The following is a 23981-nucleotide window of genomic DNA, read 5'->3' as shown; positions in this document are numbered from 1 at the left end:
ATCAATCTAGAATTCTCACTTAGGGCACAAATGAACAGATTCAAATTAACATATTTTAGACACATTATACAAAGATCCACCTCTCTGGAGAAGTTTATAGTGCTGAAAAAGGTGGAAGGAAACAGAAGAAGATGACTAGCAACAAGGTGGATGGAGAAAATTACAGTAGCAAATAGTCTTCACTTCTTCATGTGATTCCAAATTCATCAGAGGTTGTTGAGAGGGATCGTATCAACAGAAAAATAGCATCAAGCTTGTATGTGCAATTCAGCACTTCAACTCTATAAGAAAAGAGCATAGAGACAAAGATAAAATGCATCTGCTTTTTGTGATTTCTCTTCTCTGAAGCTAGGATAAATCTAAACAAAACTGTCTTGCTATGCCTTAAAACCAGAAGACCTAGAACCAAGGAAATGGTTATAGAAGCACCTGAGTGTTTTGTTAAATACTTAAGGGTACTTCAGCCAAAAAATTGGGAGGTGATGATGTGTTGTGATAGAAATAATAGTTTTTCCATCTAAAATGCAAAATTTCAAATCCAGTCCTATCTAGCAAATAATTCTGGAAAAATTGCCAGGAATCATCCTCCCTTTTAGGTTAAATTTAGTTTATCCCATTTAAAATTAATTTATTCCACATAGGCAACAGCTACTAAAATCCAGATACTTAAGAAAAAGAAAGGGAAAAAACTACAGAGAAGTTTTCTACAGAGTATTCAGTGACCCAGATATAAAACCCAAAGGTAGACATGATGGGAAGAATATTTTAGATAACGGAAAAGATAAATTATTTCCAACCTAGCTGATCCATACAGTCCATCAATCCAGCATTCGTTATGCTCTTCAGATCCAGATGATATATTTAGCAAGCAATGTAGCTCAGCAACACAAGATCTGTGATTTCCAAGCTATAAAACCACGAGGAAAAGGCCAATTTTAACAGGCCTTGAATAATATTTACATTCAATCACAACATCTACCACACATTATATCCCTTTCTTAATAACCTGCTTTGTAAGTTATTAGGTAAAAAAAAAATATGTAAGAAACATTTTAGCTAGTGTGTAAGCTTTAAGTGATCACATTGCTATGCCACTATGTATTTTTAATACAGCAGCCCATAAATGGGACGAGTGCTCATTTTTCTTTACAACAATAACTTAAAGGATTCTATCCAATATTACAATTGTCAACAGGGACCCTCAATATTACAGTTGTCAGCACCCTTAAATAAATCTAATTTCATCTCCAAAACAAGAACTTTGGAGGAGCATAGTCTTAAGATACTATCTGCAGTTAGATATGGATCCTTTTACAAAGGGATGGAGGAGAAAAAGAAGGACAAACAAAATAATCAGGTTTTAGAGCTGAATCATATTTATGGAGGGCTAAACTTGATATGATAACAGAAATTTGGTTATCTGAAATCACCCCTATTTATTTTTTGTTATTTGGATCCCAGATCCTTTAAATAGGCACAACTCGATCACACTTACCTGTTATTAATCTTGCACATCCAGTCATCCATTTCCTTTATTTCCTTTCTAACATAACAAAGAAAAGAAATAAGAAAAAAGATTTATCTAGATTGTTCACATGCTTGAGTATTTGAAAAAACTATACAGATATGAAGTACAGTATTTATAAAACACTTTATGTTTACAGTTTTTTGAAAGAAAGTGATAATTTTGAAAACATTTAAAAATGATTTTTCAGTCAATCGTTACAGTTTACCCCTGGAGCTTTGTTGTCCGCATGAATGCAAATGGAACACAGCAGGTTATAAATCAAATAAGAACCCAGTATCTTGGAGATGTGGAAAGTTAGTTGCATTTTTCATATAGTTTGGAATAAAAGATCAATGATTGGATATTACTAACAACCACTTTTGGAACCTCCTGAAGTCTGCACCTGTATTAAATTTACTTTCATTTTTGCCTGATTTAAATCAATTTTGATGGAAATTATACAACTGTCATACATGTTTTACATACACATTTCTTTTGGGTGGAATCCTTTCAGTCTCCAGTATTTATTTATTCATAAATAAACAAACCATTTCAACAAAGGACTCAAGGCAAAATCATTCAGATAAAATCAAACTGAATCTTACTAGCCCAGACTGTCCTTGAATCATCATGACCCATATACCCTGCAGAACAATTAAGTTTTTAAAGCTTTCTTAAACATTGGAAAGTTGGGGGCATTCTTAACCTTGGGTGGCATGGTGTTCCAAAGGGTGGGCTCTCTTAGGGGGTAGGGACCCTTTCCTCGATCACACAGGGTGGGCTGAGTGTGGGTAGAAAAGATGATCCCAAAGTTAGTTGGGTGCCAAGAAATATAGCTTTTAAATGTGATAACAAACACTTTGAACTCTATCTGGAAGCAAACTGAAAGCCAGTGCGGTGCCCACAACTGGAATCTGCTAGTTCCAGTTATCAGACCATCTGAGACTTTTGCATTGTCTTCAAGGACAGCCCCATGCTTAATGCATTATAGTAGTCTCTGTGCAAGGTAATAAGGACATGAATTATTCCTGCCAGGAAAACTCAGACCAAAGAGCCCAACAACGAATTGATAGCAGGTAAAGGGAAAGGAAGGGGAACCAAAGATACACAATAGTGGATTAGGACAGTCTTACCTAGTTGAGATAGAAATGTATCCTAGAAATGTACATACACATACAGTATAGAATAGAATAGATAAAACTGATAATCTAGGATTAATTACAGAAAGTAACTGAACCTGTGCAAGATTGCTTTAAGGAAAACTCACTGGGTGGAATTTATATACGCTAATAGGATAATAGCAATCATCATTACTTTTGAAGCAATCATGGTTTAGACCATTTATTATCTGAATTAGTTTTTTGCAAAATATTTACATTTAATTCATTTTTTATTGAAAGAAATGTAATGGGTGCTCTTTTGCAGGAAAAAAATGATGGAATGCCTTCCACAATCTGTTCTTCTGTATCTTAGTTTGTCTGCCTGTGTCAGAGAGAAAGATTGAATCTCTGTGGATGTAGCTCATCTGTATGTGTCAGTCTCACACTGCTTTTAGCCAGGGGGAAGAATCTGACAGTTCAGGAGACATCAGATAAGACTGGCATTTTATTAATTTCTCTGTGTTTTGTGTGAGCATTTGAAAGAGAGTCCTGTGAAAATTCTTTAGTAAAATATAATGTTAGAATTATATTTACTAGATCAGCAGCCAGTCCAATGGGGCATGCCTGGAAAAAAACCATTCAGGCCTTCTTTCCCTCATAGGATTAAAGTGATATGGAATGAGAGTAAGATTATGTGCCCTGGCATCCTCCACGGGCAATACTTTTCACACTATCTATAAAGGGGAAGTCTGCTGAATGCACACAAGTTTGAATCCCATGTTCATATCTGAATATGCTCATCTTTGTTGCGATTTGAGTTTGATTTTTGTAGTTCCTCTGTAACCAGCTTGTCCTTTAGCACAGTGTTGTCCAAATTTGGCCACTTTAAGATGAGTGGACTTCAACTCCCAGAATTCCCCAGCCAGCATGGAGTTGAAGTCCACTCATCTTAAAGTGGCCAGGTTTGGACAACACTGCTTTAGCAGAAGCGAATAGTTTATATTTTATGAACAAAGAATACTTTGTTAAGTTAAAACTTTACTATATATTGGTATTCTTCCCACTTTTTCTTGCTAGTGTCTTTCAAACTTAGCTAGCTAATGTACACATTAATTTAATTAAACTTAAAATGAAAATAATTTTGATGGATTAGAAAGCACCTTGGGTCATTTCTTAATGGACAGATAATGGGAATATTATATACCTGTTTTCTTTAATGTTGCATGTATATGTCTATCAATAAAATGAAAGGTTTATTCACTACAATTATTTCTTCATGAAGTCCCTCTCAGATTCAGTATTCTATAGACTTATTTTGAATGAATACATTTACTACAGATGTATCTACTGTTCCTGTTCAGTACAGTTATCCATTACTACAAACCGATATAGGTTATTTTTTATCTCTGTAGAAATGTATAAACTGGCCTTCATCCACAAAGATAACAAAATTATAAAAAGACAAATACCATATAATATCCATATAAATATAAAATAAGAGGTGTAGAAACTAAGAGAAATCATTCAATAGAGATAAAATAAAAATGCCTGGGCCAAAAGGAATGGTATGACTTGGCAGCACACACACACACACACACACACACACACACACCCAAAGCATGGTCTGCAAACAGTCTTTCTTGGAAGGACACAACTGGGGTGAGAGCACAGAGGTCCTCTAATTTGTAAATCTATAAGTAAAGATTTCACTGAAATATAAAGGATAGGCAAGTCAATATAAGGAGAAGCTAACTATTTAGGGATTTAAAATTAAATCAGTGCCTTGAATTGGCTTTGAGAATGAAAAGTGAACTACTGTTGTTTTTTTAATTGTATAAGTTTGCTGCACCAAAGTAAGTTTAATTATGAATGAAAGGTCTAAAATGTATGTCAAAAGGAAAGAATTTGTGTCTTGATTGTTGTGGGTACAAAGGAAAGTAGGAACTGATTATATTACTCTCCAGCAAAATGGTGGTAATGAAGGAATTAGGGTTGAGTTTGGGGAAAATTCTGCAATATTCTGAATGAATGTTATTGGGGGCTAATCTTTTAGGCAACTTGAATGGGTGGGTAGAAACATGATGAGAGAGTACAGAAAAAGTTGTTGGACCATTTGGAGACCAAGAATGTATGAGAATGATGCTCATTTAGCTTCTTTATATGGTTTCTATGTACTGGTGGTAGCCAGCTGTAGTTACTTGCTTAAAATGAGTAGGCACAAAAATTTTCCAAATAAATAAATAGACATCTGCTTAGAAAAGATATGTTCTGAATACATGGTTTAAGCATAAGTATATTCATATGTACTCATAAAAATAACTTTAATTGAAAAGTGTGATGTGACAGATTGGGAGAATTATGGGAAAGTAATGGGAGGAATGTTAGCCATTAAACAACCAACAGATAGGAGTGGAAATGATAGCTCAGTCCAGATTCAGAAAGTAATTCAAAATGTTCAAAGAATCTTATTTAATTCTTATTTAATTCACAAATAAATGAATGATGGAAGTTCTTATCAGTTTCCAAGATTCTATGATTTACCCCTATTCTTTACTTTAAAACACCTTATCTAAAATGGTAATTCTTGCTTCTTTGATTGTGTCCTGTTGTGAGGAGCTTAACTACTACTTTGATAAGCTCCTCACTTTGATTGCTTATGATGAATGACTGAACTGGTGAAGGATATAGGGATGATGAAATGTTCTGAATATGGGACAGACCATCTTTTGATAGTGTCAAGAATGGGTCTTGGGAAAACACCAACATGGAAGACCAGGAAGAGAAAATGCTGTATGAAAAAGTATTAGAAGACAGATTAATCTCCCAACAGAATGAATAAGAGGTGGTGATCAGTAAAGAGAATTTGAAAACTGCTGGAACAAGTGAAACAAAGATTGTTACAAAGTGCTGCAGATTTGTGTGGAGTTATAGAAACAAGACATAGACAAATAATGCTTGATAGAATGATGAAGTGAAAGAGGCTGTAGATGACGGAGGAAATCATAATAGAGAATGATTGCTACAAAAATGGGCATGAGAAAAATGTATTGCATAATGTGTGCACAGACAAAGCAAAGGGAACAAGGAACAGAAGATATAAAGAGGCAGAGAAAATACAAAGTTATTTAATGCAAATAATACTTCTTTGGAAATGAGTAAAAATGGTTAACAATAGAAGAGAATATGTGTAGCTCAGGGTTGAACTGTGGAATCCTTGGTGTTCTCTGAGCTGGCTTGTTTTCTTGCAGATGTTTCATTACCTGACTAGGTAACATCTTCAATACTAGAAGGGAGTAAGGTTTACTTTCTGTTTATATACAGTAGCTTGCCCTGTCAGTGTTGCTGCGGGTGTTGTTATGTCCTTAGTAGTTCCTTGATTAGGCTGTTGTTTACTGCTTGTTTGTCTGAGTTGGTCCTTCCTTGATTAGGGTATTGTTTGTTTGTTTATTTATTTAATTTGTATTGTTTACTGTTTGATTATTTGTCTGGTTTTAATCTTGGTGTTAATCCCTGCTTATCTGGGTGTTGATTTCTGGCAAGGAGATATTCTGGTCTTTTTGTTTCCTTTTTAGTTTTTTTTATTGTCTCTTTTGAATGGTTTGTAAATATTGTTCTCTATGTGCCTGTTGATGGCTGACTTATCTGAATATCAAAAAAAAAAGGGGGGGGTAAAAATAACATTAAAAAACAGGAAAAAAAAACAGAAAAGAGTTAAGTTTCCAGCAACATGAATAAAATTACAAAGCAGTGAAATGATTTGGGATGAAACTGAACTGAGGGAATGTTGGAAGGAGTGTTTTAAAGATTTTTATGGATATGATACTGATATAACAATATGTAGAATTGAAGTGAATGCATTAAATGACAACTTTCTTATATGGAAGACAAAATGACAACTTTCTTATATGGAAGTAAAAGTTAGGTATATTGGGAGAAGAATAAAAGTAAGTCAAATGTGGTAACTCTGGATTACTTTAGAAGTATGTGCTTAAAACAAGAGGAGATGAGGCCTAGAAGAAATGTGGAGTAAATACAAAAGTGAGTAACAAGTATGAAATCAACATGTTGAGGTTGTATTGTCATATTAAGAGAATGAACGAAGACTGAATCCCAAATGCATGAAGGAAGAGTAAATATACTGATTCATATATTGCTTCACACATTTCGTAATAATAAAGTTGTTATGCAAGGTGTGGAGCATGTCCAAATAAGAATATGGGCAAGTTGGAAGGAAGCATGGTTTTCAAAAATATAAAATATAGAGTGATATAGTGAATGATGTTAATATAAACTAGACTTCCTTCTATTTCTTTTGCTAATCACTTCTTAATCTTTTTGCCCACCTTGTATTGTGTTGCTTATCCAAAAACAAAATAGTATGGTGGTTATGCATGTATGTAGGAACAAAGGATAACATCAGGAAAAATTACATTAAAAAATTCATGAGGAATGTATATTAACAACATATATTAGGAACGTTGATATAAAAGCACTGTATATTAGGGTGAAAAATGAATGTGTTTTCAAAATACATATTAAAAAAAAACAAATACCCCCCCATGAAATAATGTCATATTATCATAAACCATAAAACTGATCAAATGTAAATGCCACCCAACTCTGTAAAAACATTACAAAGTATCATGAAATCATAACCCAATGAAAAATATAGTAAGCACACTTTTTAAAAAACCTAACGGAAAAGTTGCAATTAGCAAGAAAAAAACCTGTCATGGCCTGCTCAGACTCAGAAGATGAAGAGGAGTTGCAGGAGGATCATTCAGCTGGAAGCGATACAAGCAAGGAAAGCAGTGTTGCCTAGCAACCAGGACAGGCAACCATCACTGGCCTTGAAGATGAAGAGGTAGAGCTAACACCTCCCCCAGTGCAAGGATCTGCTGCAAAGAAAGGAGGGCTGAACCAAGGAGAGCTGAGTGCCTCACAGATCCATTGGTGACAACTCTCCATTTACCTCACCGTTATGTTCCTTCACTCCCTAGCCAGCCTTCTCAAGTAATGACCCTGAAACTCATACCATGTTTGTTTGACCCCCCCTAGTACTTCATTAACGACTTGAACTGTCTCTTGCCTCTAATTTAAGCTGGTTGAGATTTTTTTTTTTTTTGGTGGCCTGGGTATTTTGGGCATAGGGACTATGATTGATTGTTCAAACCTTTTTGCCATTAGAGTTCTGTTAGAAAACCTTTTTAGTAAAGATATAAGACTTACCCGTGTGTCTGTGAATTCCATGGGCCAGGACAGAACAAAAACAAATGAACTAAAATTCCAGCAAAACTTCATTTTTATATCTTAACAAGATCAAAGAATTGGGGGTGTGTGGAAACAAATATCCTTTCTTTTCTATTTTTGAATCCCACAGCCCAGCAATCATAACAATGAAAGCCATATCAAAGAACCCCAGACAGTCCTGACACTTCAGACAGAAGTTAGAAAACAGATCCTTCAAAAATTGATATAGGCAGGTTTAAATGCAAGGAGGGAGCAATTTAAATATCTTGTCACCAAAGTAATTATAAGTTTAAATGTAAGTATCACTGAATTAAAATCAGGCTTCAGTATTTTGTATCAGCTGATATTTCATAATGCTTTTCCAGCTCAGTGGAAAAACTGTTATAGCAATTTAACCTGGAGGAGATGGAAAACAGGTACCTAATCATTCAATTTTCTGTCCCAGAAAATAATGAAAATGCTGAGAAAAATCCATTTGAATTCCTGGCAAGCAGATAATCAGTAAAATTAAGTAAACAGATACTTAAATACAATGGCTTGAAGGAATATCAGTTATATATATATATGGAACTACCCTCTAACAGCAACAATATAAAACATGGGCAGGGATCTTTTGGTTCATATGTTAATTCCCTCTTGCTGTTATGGCTGCTCAGACCCAGAAGGTATAAGGCTCTCCACTATGGGTTCACTGGGCAAGTCGTGGAACAGTGGCCCGTTACGAGGGTGAGATCATAAACCAACAAAGCCATGGGGACAACAAAAGCAGTGACCAGGAAGCAGATGTTATGACAGCCATCATTGCCCCACTAGACTTCTACCCTCATCAGCAGGTGAATATGTACCTGAGACAGCTGCTGCTCTGTACTTGAGGCTGCTCTGTTTTGTTCTGGAGAGATGGGAAAATACTCTCCTGTCACTTTCCTTCAGCATTCCCACTGACACCTGCCTCAGAAAAAAAGAGAATATGTCTAATTGCCCAGAAAGGAAGAAGAATGGGTTACACAGAAAGAGACCACAAGAAGGTGAAAGGTTTACTTTCTACTACTGACCCCCTAGGAACAAAAGTGCAAATTACATGCCCCAGGTTCCCCTCCCTCTCCCCCCCACCCCCATCAGTGGCCCTTGCAAGAATCTCTTTAAAACATGCTTTATTTTATAACTGCTCTTGGACTGGCCCTTACTGGCCCTTACATCCCATTATTTCCTAAATGCACAGGGCTTTATATTCTCCACAAAACTATTTTGACCAAACTCTTGTATTAGGAGAATGTCAAGCCAACATCTACCCTTCTCCTTATTTCCATATTTATGCAAGAGTTAAAGACAGGAATAAATCCAATGTGCATCTGATTTTTTTTATCTATTCATATATACAAGCAAATTAATTAATCTATTCTGATACCACATATGCAAAATAATGTTGCTTTGTGGGGGGAAATGCAGATTTAATTTTGACCTTGAATACTTTGTGCTGCCATCATTATTTTTCATCTAGTTCAATTATATGGTAGTGCGTTGGAGCAGGTATAACCAGTTCTACTTCTTCAATGGATAATGGATTGCACATCTTAAGATACCGATGATTGCCTGAAATAAAAGAAAAAAATTGAAGATAAAGCTGTTGATCTCAGGCAACCTTTTGGTGTTAACCCTTCTTAATAGTTAAACAAAAAGACCATTTAAAAAAATGTTGCTCTGATTCTAATTTCTATCTGTAAAACCCGCTCTCTTCTCAGCTGTAAATTACGTAGTGTTTGAAATGAGAAATAATGTAATTATCCTTGCCAGCTAAAGTACAATGTAAAATTAAATGGAATAGAAAATAGGAGATTGTATTCTGACACTTGCTGTTTTAAACAGACACCTCTATCACACAGTTACTAGGACATTTTGTTCATTAATTCAAAAACTCCCTAGAAACCTATATTGCCAAGTTGTGGTGAAAAAGTTCCTATTGCATTATAACTAGTTCAATGCAACACCATTTGGGAATGTATTAATTATGCATTCAGTGGAAGATGATACTGTAAGTTTCCCTGAGAATATGATATAGGGTGGTATATAAATATTTTAAATGAATAAAAAATTTAAAAATCAATAACTTGGGTAAGAAATTAGGAAAGAAATTGAAGATTTCAACTGGTACTACCACTAATAATAATGTAGGGGTGGTTCTGAACCCATCATCAGGACCTTTACTGTCCTTGACGGTGACCAGGATTCTACAGAACATTTGTTTAGTTGCAATACTGATTCTTTGTATTAATTTGGGAAAGGTATTGTGTGGGAAAGAATTAGTTGACACATTAAGTGTCCCTTTGAATAGGAGCTTGGCAATGTTAGGTTCTTTAGTTGGGAATATCTATTATTTCAAAAACAAGGGTGGATAGAAAGGGTCTTACAAATGAAAAAAAAGGTTATATTCACAAACTTTAGAGGAATAGTCTGAATTTCTAGCTGACAAAGATATTTAAGATAGGTATCTTATCTGGAAATACAGCAGTATCTGGTAAAAAGAACATTCGGATGGTCAAGACCTGGTTTTTCTCCCAAGCTTTGGGATAGGGTGAGGACAGAGTTGGAAAAGAGTGTTGTGGGTTGCTTTGGGGAAGTTTGGTTGTGACACCAGGTTTGTCCGGTTTGAGTTTTATTGTTTCTTATTTTTATTTTTTGTATGATATTGTTTTATCCTGCAGTTGTGAGCTACCCAGAATTCTGGTTTTAAGATGGATGGCCATATAAATACTTTAAATAAATAAATGTTGCTGTTAATATTCATGTTAAATACACATACACACACATACACACACATACAATCACAACTGAATTGTAAAGTTAGAAGCTGTATTTTTCTCAAACTATTTGAGATAAATTTCTTCCCAACATATCAAATAGAGGATTATATTCAGTAGGATGCTGATTTATCTTTAAAGCCTGACTCTCTAAAGAACTGTCTCTATTGGCTGGTGTGGGTCTTCCGGGCTGTGTGGCCGTGTTCTGGAAGTTTTGTTTCCTAACGTTTTGCCAGCATCTGTGACCGACATCTTCAGAGGGCAGGAGCACAGATAGGAGCGGTTCTTTCTGTGCCCAGAGAGCACAGAGAGAACTGCTCCTGTCTGTGCTCCTGCCCTCTGAAGATGCCAGTCACAGATGCTGGCGAAACGTTAGGAAACAAAACTTCCAGAACATGGCCACACAGCCCAGAAGACCCACACCAGCCATCGTATTCCGGCCATGAAAGCCTTCGACAATACAACTGTCTCTATTGTTACAAACCTCTCCAGCCATTAATATTTACCCTTTTGAAAGTGCCTCTGTTGGCAGAAGTGCAGCTATCTAGTGGATGGGTGAAAGGTGTCTTCTGCATTTTCTCAGATTGTGGAATGTATTCTTTTGGGAGCTGTTTGGCTTCACTCACAGCATTTAGAAAATCTGTGAAAAGAAGATACCTGCTCTTAATTGTTAACTGGTTTTAGTACTAGTAGCATTTAGTATATTTTATTATTTATAATAATATATATATTTTTTTTTAATTTGGTGAGCCACCTTCAATGCTCACCTGAGCAAAAACAGAATATAAATTGTATGAAAAAAATCCAATAAAATAATAACTGAGACTGATGAGGAATGACATAAAAATATACAGACCCTGATCACACATCTTCAATGAAATATATAGTCTTTATAAAAATATGTCACAAGAAAATATAGAATATTTTGTGCTGATCCATCTTTTTTTCATTTAGTGTCAAGTTCTACCAAAGGTTTGCCTGATGTAACTGTGGAAGTCCCTGGGGAAGCCAACATCTCCTTTGCCCAAGGTGGCATAAAGAATTTACAAGATATTGATTCTACATTTTCACAAGATCATATTCCAAAACTAGAAACAACTTTTCATACAGAAAGATATCCCTTAACTACTGATATTCAAACACCACTCAAAAAAAAAGTGGTGCCTCTGTTTCCTATATCATCTATGAAAAAAACTTTTCTATTGAGCAAAGTAAAAAATGGTACCCACAGAGTCCTTCTTCATCAAAAAAGTGAAGCAGGAGCTGCTGAAATCCTCCCAGACTATAAACTGCATGTTCAAACAAATATCATAAGGAATACCTCCCTTCAAGAAGACATGGATGCAAGGCTGCTAACTGCAAGGCCACATGCTATTCAACAGAGCCATACCTCAACTGATGTGACATCTTATGGAAAACAACCTCTTGGGACTTCAGCTACACAGACTAGTTCTGATCATGGTTTTAAAGCAAAGTATTTGAGACTGTCCGTGTCGACAACACCACTGCCGTCTTCTTTCCATTGGAAAACATCATTTTCTGTTAGGGTAAATCAACGTAACCAGGCAGTAGGGAGTTCTGCGCAGTCAAGAATTCCAGGAAGGACTGCTTCATTCAGAAAGCCTTATGCCTCAGGTATAAACCATTTGGCAATTAATTGGAGACCACTCAGTAGGAAAGTCACCTGTGCAAATATGCCATGTTTCCATGGTGTGCCCTGTGAATTAACAAAGGATAAAGCATTCAAATGTGGACCCTGTCCCTTTGGATACAGCGGTGATGGAATACAATGTTATGGTAAGAATTTATTGCAGGGGGTGGGAGGAGAGATTGCTAGCAATGTCTGTATCAATTCAGGATTAATTATTGGGGGTATTTTACTTCTACTATATATTTACATTGACTAAATATTAAAAATAACCTGTTAAACACATGTAGCCCGGCACCCTGCATGTGTTAATAGATTTACAAATTTATTCCAACATTTGTGTTGGGAACTATGGGGAAAGGAAGGGCCAAAACAAGACAATCCAATGAATAATTTAAGTTTTGATGGCAGTCTTCCCAGACCTTCTCATACTATTCCCATGTCAGCAATGAATAAATATCTGTAACAGTTAAATACAAATATATCATATCTTGAGAGGGTCAACTATAACCAAAGATGAGAAGTATTCTTGTAATACTTTTTTTTTAGTTATATTTATAAAACATTATTTACTTTGTTCTGACCTTGATGAAATCAGAATTGTTAAGATGGACAATGCAGATATATGAATTGCCACCTGAACATAAATTATATTAATGAAAAGTTATCATACTTTGAAAAAAAAGTTAAAAAGTGAAACACCGCTTTGTAGATAGAGGGTGAAATATGCCGGTTCCATAACTATTATGGTAAAAAATAAAGTTCAGCATAAGGTATTTGGGTAATTTTTACTTTCCAGTCTCAGGGATCATATAGTATTACAGTATGAAAGGTGGTACATGAAACAATCACTTAGGGATAACAAATTAGGACAAATACTATGTATAAGGGAGGAAAATCTGAATCCTTTAAAATTTAGTAATAATTTTTATTGAAGTTTAAAAATACAAAGATAAAAGAGTAATACAAACTAAGAAAAATATAAAAAAGAAAAAGAAAAAAGAAAAAGTGCAAAGAGAAGGAAAAAAAGAGGGGGAGGAAAGGGAAAAATATATATAAAGAAAAAAGAAAAAAGATTTAGGACCTTCAGCTACAGGATTATATGATCTTGGTAGAAACTGAATATCAATTAAAAGACTATGACATAAATGAAAGTAGCACAATGTACTATACTTCTGTATTAAGTATATAATCATGCATAGGTAATATTATGCTGAATTAAAACTTCATTTTTAAATTCTACCAGTAATGCTCTGAAAAGAAAATTAGTCTATCACTTGAAATACTGTACATGACTTTAGGGCACATAATCACCGTGCATATTTCTGAGGGAGATTATTAATTTGGCTGGTTAAATTAAAAAATTAATTAAACAGTTAAAGGAGCACAGTGTTGAAACCTGCCTAATAATTTGGCAGAATGACTCTTTCTTTTATTGTTAATTTAATTGTTTTCCACATGCCTTTCATAAGCCTAATATGATGTCCTTATCTTGCTTATCAGACAAATTTGCCTAAATTATATATCACTGGTTACTGATATATATTACAATATAGTTGGTGTTATATAAGATGATAATTAACAAGACTAGGGATTTCTATGTTTGCTTCTTTTTTATAATTTAAAAAATGTGATTTTTTAAAAAATTATAATCAACTGACTCCATCATCATCAGCCAGAATAGACACGACTTTCCCTTTAAGATTTAAGAGAATGTAATGGAGGAGGGAGGAATGAATTCCTGAAGCCATGGGCAGAATAGACAGCAAAATTACATATTGCTGAAGTGACAAATTAATACATCTCAACAACATTTCCTCTTATCATTTTTACAAATCTTTTCCCATAAAACATGGCAAAAGTAGCATAATCAGTGTTTTAGAGAATATGGGTACCAGGGATCATTAGAAGTGAGAGATGCAAAGACAGAGGGATGTGTGAATGATGTTTGTTTATGTATATTTATGCATATATGGATGGCTATGTGTGCATGTAGCTCCTGTGTGGTCTTCAGGGCCTAGAATATTGACCATAAATTTGGCTTTGTCTATCTATCATATTTGTTTTCTCTATAGATTAGTTACAAAATTAATTAGTTTGAAATATATATGCTAGAAGCCATTACTTTATTGCTTGCTTCAACAATGCACATCTTCATACACATACAAATTCATATATACCACAGCTGAAAACAATGCTGTCCCATCAATCACAATCTTAGTAAATGGCATGATATATGATGACATGTTTGTTTTTTTTAATCTTCATTGCCAGTTATATTACCTGATGGTGTGTCTGCTCTCTTATTTTGTTCAACATAAGTTTCTTCATGCCCTTGTTAAGATTTGTCCAGGAGTTTCACTAAATATTCAGTCTGTCTAAAGAATCATTGTATTCCAAGCTGCTAATTTTAATTTCCACCTGGAAAACTGCAGATAGAGAAATAATAGTAATTACATCCATTAAGGCAGCTTACCACTTCTATTATAAGACCTCTGACACACTGGGATTTGCTCTGATTCTTCTCTGAGAATAACACACATATAGAATAGGAAACCCATTTTAGAACACCGCTTAGAAGACACCAAGTGTTTCTTGCATGTATTGGTTTGAAGAAGCTGGATGCAGTAAAGGACAAAGCAAAAGATGAGTTGAAAAATCAATCTTGTTAAATGACGCAGAATGTTGCCACTTAGTCTTGACTCAGATGTGACAAAAGTCATAGTAAAAGCATTTATTCATAGAAGTGTCCAACACAACTTCAATTCCATTTAAATTGTTTTACTAGGAGCACTGGGCAAAGGCAGGTTAGGTTTTTTATTAACTTTATTTGCTGGATTTGAGGCTTTCAAACTTCCCTGCATTAATTCAGGAAAAAGTAATAAAAATAAAATATATTGTATTATTTCCATATCATACCCCTGGTAAGCTCTGGACAGTAATACAACCCGTCACAAATCTGAAGATCCTGAACCAGCGAGGCCTTTTATTTATTGTGTTTGTATGTCTCCTAGTACCAATGTTTTCTGGGAAGTTAGTAACAATGAAATATTAAAATAAAATCAAGCACTAATCGATAAAACAAAATCAGCACAAATGCTTTTGTGGCTACATGTAAGATATAAGAAATCACCACAAATAAAAGATTACTGGATTAAGCATGCATAGTTCTAAATAGTCTAAAGATTTTTTTTTTTAATTCCTTGGTCCCAGGTAAGAGTGTAAAAGAGCTTCACTAGTAGAAGCATCCAATAAAAAAATCTGCCTGTCTATCCATTCATCCATCCATCCATCCATCCATCCATCCATTCATCCACCCACCCACCCACCCACCATCCATCAATTCTGACATGTGATTCAGAGTCTTTAGAAATACCTGACGCTAAGGAATAGAATATATGTATCTGTTGTTTAAAATTATCAAATAGGTTTGAGAAGATTTGGTGTTATTACTAAGCTAAATGCTCCTCACCTGGAAAGATTCTGGTTCATAAAGTGGTATGCTTTTATTAGCTGGATGGAAAACAATAGCAAAGTCCATTTTATCACCCACAATCTACTCTACTTGTGGTAAAATGGTGTTTGTGTTACCCAAACCCTTTGACATTGGTATCCCTTGTTAACAGAGTACTGATTGTCTGTAAATCCTATCTTCTGAAATTTTATGTTCTGCTATCCCTGTATTACCCAAAACCAAGGCTGGTGCTAGCTTTTGGTTGTTTTATTATTATCGCTATGAGAGAAGTGTGGACAAAAAGGTGCTTATTAAGGATATTCAAGATTTCTGTGCTCTCTAAATACTATGTATGCATTCATAGCTGGAGTTATTGCTCCCTGTTAATCACAGCTAGGAAGCTAACTACTTAGTAAATAAAGCTACTTAGTAAATAATAATCTGGGGGAAAAATACTAGTATGCTTGAGTTGACAAAGGAGGAATTGAAAACTGTCAACTATCATGAAGAAGAATACATTTTGATTTCTGAGTCCTTCCAACTCATTTTCCTACCTAGAATTCTGTTAATCTTTTTACAGATTTGTTTTCTTTTTTTCTTTCCCCTTTTTGGCTTGCAAGTAACTAAATGAAAAGCTGAATTAGTGAATCATTTTCCACTCCATAGTCTCTTGGTGAATTGCCCCATGTCAGGATTTTTTAACTTACAGTTTTCTGTCCTCATCTTCCTGGTACAATAGCAGTAAATATAGCAGGAATGAATTCACAGAAAGGCTGGATTATGTTCATTGATTTACCAGCCAAAATCAAAAGGAACTAATAAAATCAGTTAAACTACAGTTAATAAAATTGTGTTTGTAGCTTCCTGTAACTTTGCTTAATGAAACATTACTTGTGAATAGGGATGGATAATAAGCTGGTATAGTCCGTATCAAAATTCTTGAATTCCTTCATAAAGGAATTGGAGTGAATGTGGGATTTTTAAAATATAAAGAGAATGCAACAGATATTTCCATTCCTGCTATAGAATATTTCCATCAAATCTTATCTAATTCTGCTAATTAACTTAGTTGGTATTAAATGGAATTTCTATATTGATTTTACCTCCAGGTAACTCCAAAAACAACTACAATGCAGCAGTGCAAAGGGTTTGGCGAACATGCTCTTTGGTGAGCATACAGTAGTCAAACTTATCTGTTGAACAATGATTGACAGAAATGCAAACAAACATGTATACAAAGTATATATTTTTCCTAAGTAGCACTGAATTAAAATTTAAAAAAAGGAGAAATCTAGAATTATTTTCAAATTGTATTTTTTTCCTCCATAGCAACACAAAGTACAGAAAGCTAATTAAAATGAATACATATTAATTCAACAGTCCTTAAATACTTGTCTCCACCTAATCTTGCCCAAACTTTAAACTCTGGGAACCTCCTCTCTGTTTCTGATTAAATTGGGGTTTATTATGAGTTAATAGCATACTCATTTATTGACAGTTAGTAATTTAGATTATAAAGTACAATTATATATTTTTTTAAAAATGGCAGCCTTTCCACCACTGAAGCTAATAGCCACTGAATTTCTATCCTCCCTTAATGTATCCTGACTTTTTTCTTTGTACATTTCACAATGCACAACTGTATGTGCATTTTAGTACTAGTTAAAATATAACAGGAAAATGATGGGTCAGTTTCTGAATGCTCAGCACTCACATGGAAAAAAATAAGGCACACTAGTGTCAAACCTAACAAACACATTACACATATATTTTCCCCTTAAAATTAGCTACTGATATTCTACACAGAATAATAAACAATCATCAGAATCCAATCTGAAATACATTTTCAATAATTTCTCTCTCGCACACACCTTACTCCTATTCCCCATTAGCAATTGATCTTTTAAAATGTGAAATACTTGGCCAATATAAATGAGTTCATTTCCCCAAGTAACAGAAATTCCAGACCACATTTCAGGTTTTTCTTTCTCTAATTATTTCATTCATTCTGCACTAGTAAAACTCTCCACAAATATATGTAATTTTTTAAAGTGAGCCTTTTTCTCTTGCACATCCTTATCCCTCTCTCAACTTCCTTCTTAGCTTTGTGTTTCAGAAATAACAGATCAGGAGGATGGGAAGCTTGACTTAATAATATTTATCCAGGCAGAAGTAGTGATAGAAAAACAAACTACAAAGCAGAATCAAATTCTGAAATTAATACTATACATTTATAAATAGATTATTCGAAGAACTATAGTTTAAATAAATGAGGATTCTTTGCCAGGCCAGTGGGTAGGAACACATTTAAGATCATTATATTATAGTCCACAACTAACTCTGATACTCAAGAAGAAAACTACAGTATTTTTATTATAAATACATAGGAAATAATTTTATTTTATTCATACTTCTTCATCTCCCTAAAGAGATGTACCGTATGGTGGGTTTTTATAGTTAACTATCTAAAAATACAAAGATAAGGATTATAAATACTTTCTACAAAGGAAGGTTAAATTAGGACAAATTTTCTTGACTAGGGTAAATGTTATCGATTTGTTGTTTTGATTTGTGCCTTGCCTTTCTACTCTGGGGAATACTCAAGGTGGCTAAACCAGAATAATAAGAATAAAGCGCAAATTAAAATTAACAGTAAAATTAATACTAAAATCAGTTAGCAGTTCTGAGCTTGGCAAAAGAAATATATTTTACAGGTCTTCTAAATGCTGAGGGATTGAAGGGCAAACATAACTTCCAAAAGAGTCTGTTCCATATCTAGAGGAATGCAAGAAAAGGTCCTTTTACATGAGCAGAAATAAAGGCCTCTGACAGTAAAGGGCATACCCAAAAGGATTTCTTGTACAAATCTCAACAGCTGAACAGTTTCATCAAGGGAAAGGTAGTCTCTATAATAGCCAGGACCTAAAAGTGTGCCCAGTAAGCAATTGTTAATCAGTGCAGATCTTTCAGTACAGTAGCATGTGATCCTGTACCTTGTACGGGTTAGCAGCTTAGCTGGTACAATTTGTACAAGCTGCTGTTTCTGCACGCTTTTCAAAGATAGCACTAGCCTACATAGAACACATAGTAATAGTCACAATGAAATGTAACCAAGGCATTAAGAACCAACACCAAATCTATTCAGTTCAGGAAGACTTTCAGCTGTACTCCTCCCTTGCAAATCCAGGAAAGGAGCACACCCAGAGTGTGAACTTGCTTGTTCAGAGGGAGGGTTACTTCATCCAGAACAGGCTAAGCCTCCATCTCCAAGTCCATTTTTCCTATTTATCAACAGTACTTCAGTTTCTCTGGTTTTAATTGAGCATGTTCTCCCTTATCCTCCCAATTATCGGATTTAGACAATATTTAAGGTATTGTTTGCTCTTTCAGTTAGCTGGTAAGGAGCAATACTAATGACACCATGCTCTAAATCTCTTCATGACCATCCCCAGCTGTTTAATGAATAACATGCAAGATAAGATGGAATCCTGTGGAACACCACAGGTCAAAGGCCTAGGTGTCGAGCCGTAATTCCATTATGCCATCTTCTAGACATGTCTCATCAGACTGAACCATTGTAAAACTGTGACCCCAAAGACCAATCCCCCACCTGAAGCAGAAGGATACTGTGGTTGATGACAATGAACACTTGAGAATTCCAAGATAATTAGGAAGGCTGCCCTTTCCCCAAAAATAATCAAAGCAGTTTCAGTTCCGCTAAAAGCCTGATTGAATTAGATCCAGATAATCAGAATCTTTCATATGCATGCATGGGTAAGACTACCACCTTCTTGATCATTTCCCAGAAATTAAATTTATGAGACAGGCCCATAATTGTAGATACCATTCAGGTCAAGGGTGGATTTTTTCGTTAGAAATCTTAGAAGTGCCTCCTACAGATAGGGAGAAATATATCCTTCACCTGAGGAAGCATTAATTTCAATTAACCATGTTTCCCAAGTTGTCCTAGCCAATTTAATTAAATAAATAAGGAGACCTTATACAACCTTGGTGCATTCCTATATAACCTAGTCCTTATCTGGTACTTGTGACAATGATTTGAACCCATCTAAAACTGACTGGATAGTGATTTCTCTATGACATTGGTTTCATATAGGGATCCTGCACCTTCAGATCATCAGTCCCATCCAAACAGAATGTGAAGATGTAAAGGGCCAGATACTAAAGGATACAAGTTCATGGCGTTCAAAGAGGACATGAAATTCTACGTTGTTCTTCAATGGACAGTCTCAGCATGCACATTGTAATCCTCCTGGACAAGGAACCTAGGATAATCCAACAACACACTTGAGATCATCCTGCCTATCTTAGGAAGGGAAACTTGTAGTAGTGGATAGTAATGGTATTCCTATGAAATCCTGGCCACCTAATATAGCTTCATGCATTCAAAACTGACAGATTATCATGTGGAGTATCTGGCTAATGAAATGGAGTTCCTAGAGACCATTGGTACTCTATCTCCATCTCCTCTTGTTCTAACCTGTTGTGTTGCAGAGTTGTTAGGAGTGATAAGCACTCCTTTTCTGTCAGCCAGGTCTCCATGTACTGGCCAGACCAAAATATGCTAGCAACTGCTCTCATGTTGAAGAACAGGACCATATCATTTTGATTTCCTTGTTTAGGCTGCAACTTGAAAGAAAGGGCAGCCAATCATTAACCTGCCGTCCTTTCCTTGAAACAATCCAGTTGTTCTTTCCCGCTATATTTCCCTTTGCTTTGTTCAGTCCCAGAATATTTTCTGTTCTTCACTCTCCCCAGAGAATATTCTTGATTCAGCCAACAGTCCTTATTTATCCCACACTTTACTGGTACCCACAAAAATAAAAGTGTGAAGAGTTAAAAAGAGAGTTACATGGGCAGCATTAATTTTAAGCCCCAGGCATTTGGTGCAGTCAGTCAAAGGCTGATCCTGGGAGGAACCTGTTTTCCACAGGTATCAATAAGGCAAGTGATGACAGGCAACAGCCAGATGAGACTTCACAGTTTCACTTTCACCATCTCTCTGGGCCAAATGGCAGTCTTATTTTTGGTGTCCACTTAGTAGTATTACTTATTAGTAGCTAACTAGAACACAGTGGTCACAATTTAAGTCATACTTACAAATGTTTTAATCAAATAGAATTGGTGCTCCTCATCTGTATGCCTACAGTGACTCTTAAAATATTGTGATGGAATATACTTACATTGCTCAAACTACTGGGAAAATCAGCTTCTGCTGGACAAAAGCTGCAATATATTTTGCTACTGTTTGTCTAAAAATTATATAATCTACTGTAACTCCTTGTATTGTTCCATACAGTTAAAGTATAAAGCCTTCTCCACTGACTCAAAACATGAAACCTACTTGATTATGCAATTACGATATGTCTGATAATAAACTAAGATCCAGTTTGAATTTGTACTTTGATCCAAGGAGTAGATTTGATTCAAATTTGCAGTTTGATGACTTGATTCAATTCAAGGGTGCATGTGCATGTGCAGAAGTCCATCAGATCTTTTGATTGATTCAAAGACAACTGATTCAGTTCAGTGCATAGAACTGATTTGATTATTCAGTTTGAAGAAATAAGTTCATTAAATCATCTTAAAATCAGATATTTGAATGAAAGCTTCACACAACTTAACAATTATTCCAGATATTGATAAATAATTTACTATGGCTACTATTCACCAAGCACCATTCCTGTATATGTAAATCAATTTTAAACAGTGAGATTGTAACAACACTTGAAGTGCCTGTGATCAGTAATTTTACGAAACTCTCTAATGAGATGTATTTAGAATAGGTTGCTTATTTAAGTAAACTCAGAAGCTGAAGATAGGTTCACCTTCATTGGAGAACATCCAGAGTAACAAACTGAATTTCTTATGAGCTGCTTCATTTCTGTTAATATAAATTCAGTAATGCACCTACACTGAAATGGATCTTATTTCAGTGTGTATATTTCTAAATATAAAAATTGGACACAAATACACAACACTGATTTTTGTGCAATTCCAGAGTTGTGAGACTGCTGTATTATTTAAATTTAAATAATATTTAAATAATGGCATTATTTAAAATAATACATATGAAAAACCAATTTAAAAGACATCTCTATTTAGAAGCAAGAAACATATGTGTAATTGAATGTGCATCTTGTTTCTTAGTTCCCCCGTGCATAGAACCTTTATGGTATCTAACCTGCCTAATAGCAAAGCCTGTAAGGCTTTTCCTGGGATTGTGCAGCTGCTGTGTGATCCTGCACAAGACGTGTTTGATTTAAGAAGTTGTAGTCAAGTGCTACACTCACTCCATCCTATAGTTAAAACCTCTTTGTTTTTGAATCCAAAGCATTTTACAGGCCCACTAAATAGGCTTACTGTGAAATAATTCCTATCGAATTAAGTGGGAATTACTTCCAAATAAATCAGCATTACAACCTATTACAATATGTTTTTGCTTTTGCAGAATAGTATTTTTTTGCTTATAGTTTTCTGCTGGCATTAGAATATGTGAACAAGAATAGGTTTTTAAAAAGCTATGGAAATCAGGGTCAAGGGAATAACATTTGAATGTAGTTGGAAAGTCATTTATCTAATTACATTTAATTTTTGGGAAAACTATATAGATATTATTCATAGATCTTTCTTACATTAGCATTTGCCACATGGAAAGGATCCCTGAAAAAAAGAGGAAGCAGGCAGGCAAAGATCATCACAGGAGCAAGCTCAGCTTCTCTATATGAAAGTATATGAAATAATAACTTAATGATTTGGCACAATACAATTCAGTATTCTTTAAAACACAAAATATAATGAGGAGGTAATTAGTAAAGAAAAAAAGCATAGACATAATGTGTATACAAAATAAATATATATTCTTATAGGCTCTGGACATCTTTATTAGAACATTCTGACAAAAACATTTCAGTGGACTGTGATCCAATGAAATAAAACTAAAAACTTTTCAAAATTCATCAATAAATAAGAGTGGAAATTAAAAACAAGACCCTAATTACCTCATTTTTCATCCTAGAGCCACAAAGACTTCTGCTAATCACCCATTCTACTGAAAAATTGATTAAAGGGATTATTTAGAAAAATAATAATAAATTCCAGTGAAAAAATGGAAGCCACAGTTACCTATGCTTTCTTCAGCCTCCCTGCACAAACAACCACAGAACTGAGTCCAGCAAATAAGAAACATTAGATTCACATCAATATGGCTCATGAATAACCAGCAGATCAATATAGTAGCAAAATACACTAGGTGCATTTCAGGCTTTAAGGAATTCAGTCCTTAGCATTAAAAAAAAATTTTTTTTTTTGCAGGAATCATCTATATGGCACAGCCTTGTATCTATAGGCACAGTGTTATTAATCCCTACCTTAATGCAGTAAATAATTATTGTCTTTTTAGAGGGATAATTTTTATTTTATTTATATTTCAAATTTGTCACCACCCATCTTGTTAAAAAGCAACTCTGGGTGGTTTACAGAGAGGATAGAATTAATTAAAAATACAATATAAAAGTAGTCCTAAATAAATAATAAATATATTCCAAGAATTGATGGTAATTGGTGAGTATTAGGCTTGGGGAGCATCATCAGGGTGTTTGCCACCCCCAGGGTTGATTAAAACTCTTATTGCCCCACGCAAGCTGGCAGAGCCAGGTATTTAGTCCTTTCTGGAAAGCCGGGAGGGTAGGGCCCACCACACCTCTGGGGGAGAATATTCCAAAGGGCAGGGCAACAACAGAGAAGGCTCTCCTCCTGGGCCCATATTATAATTCCATATTAATAAAGAGAGATAATATACACCAAGATGTTTTCATGGAATTAGTACAAAAATAGGTTTTAGGTATCCATTTCATATTTGGAATATTGCCCATTCTGTTTGCATTCCAGTTCTTCAGTCCTTAAAGGGCCTTCTCTTCTTTCTTTCATATTCCTTGTAGGCTGTATAATACTGTAAGCAAAGGGCAAACAGAAGCACCAGTCTGTAAGGCCTTAAAGGGAAACTGATGATTGTACACTCTAATATTGCACAGAAAAGCCTTCAGAATTACAGCCAGCTCTTCTCTCCATTCTTTACTCCATCTACAAGTCAAGGAGAAGGAGTTGCAGTACAGTCAGTTGCATCTTCCCTTTAAGTGCCCAGAGTCCTTCCACCTGAGTAGTATGTCAAGTGCTAGTCTTACTCCTTCCTTTTAACATTTTGTTA

The 23981-nt window shown here is 35.0% G+C and overlaps 1 protein-coding gene across 4 annotated transcripts in view; it reads left to right on the top strand.

The window, feature by feature from the left end:
* Positions 1-23981, top strand: part of LOC103050933 (von Willebrand factor D and EGF domain-containing protein-like) — a 245855-nt gene that overhangs the window by 168398 nt on the left and 53476 nt on the right. For all 4 annotated transcript variants that reach the window (XM_088146520.1, XM_088146519.1, XM_088146518.1 and 1 more), the window contains exon 22: positions 11607-12449. In XM_088146520.1, the coding sequence (XP_088002646.1) occupies positions 11607-12449 (843 nt within the window). The remainder of the gene's footprint in view (positions 1-11606; positions 12450-23981) is intronic.

The sequence above is a fragment of the Python bivittatus genome, unplaced genomic scaffold (assembly GCF_059951505.1).
Source record: "Python bivittatus isolate LINGU-HERP-01145 unplaced genomic scaffold, Pbiv_v1 ctg000480_np1212, whole genome shotgun sequence".
Classification (NCBI taxonomy): Eukaryota; Metazoa; Chordata; class Lepidosauria; order Squamata; family Pythonidae; genus Python; species Python bivittatus.
Note: the sequence above shows the minus strand (reverse complement) of the source record. Positions and strands in the feature narration are given on the sequence as shown.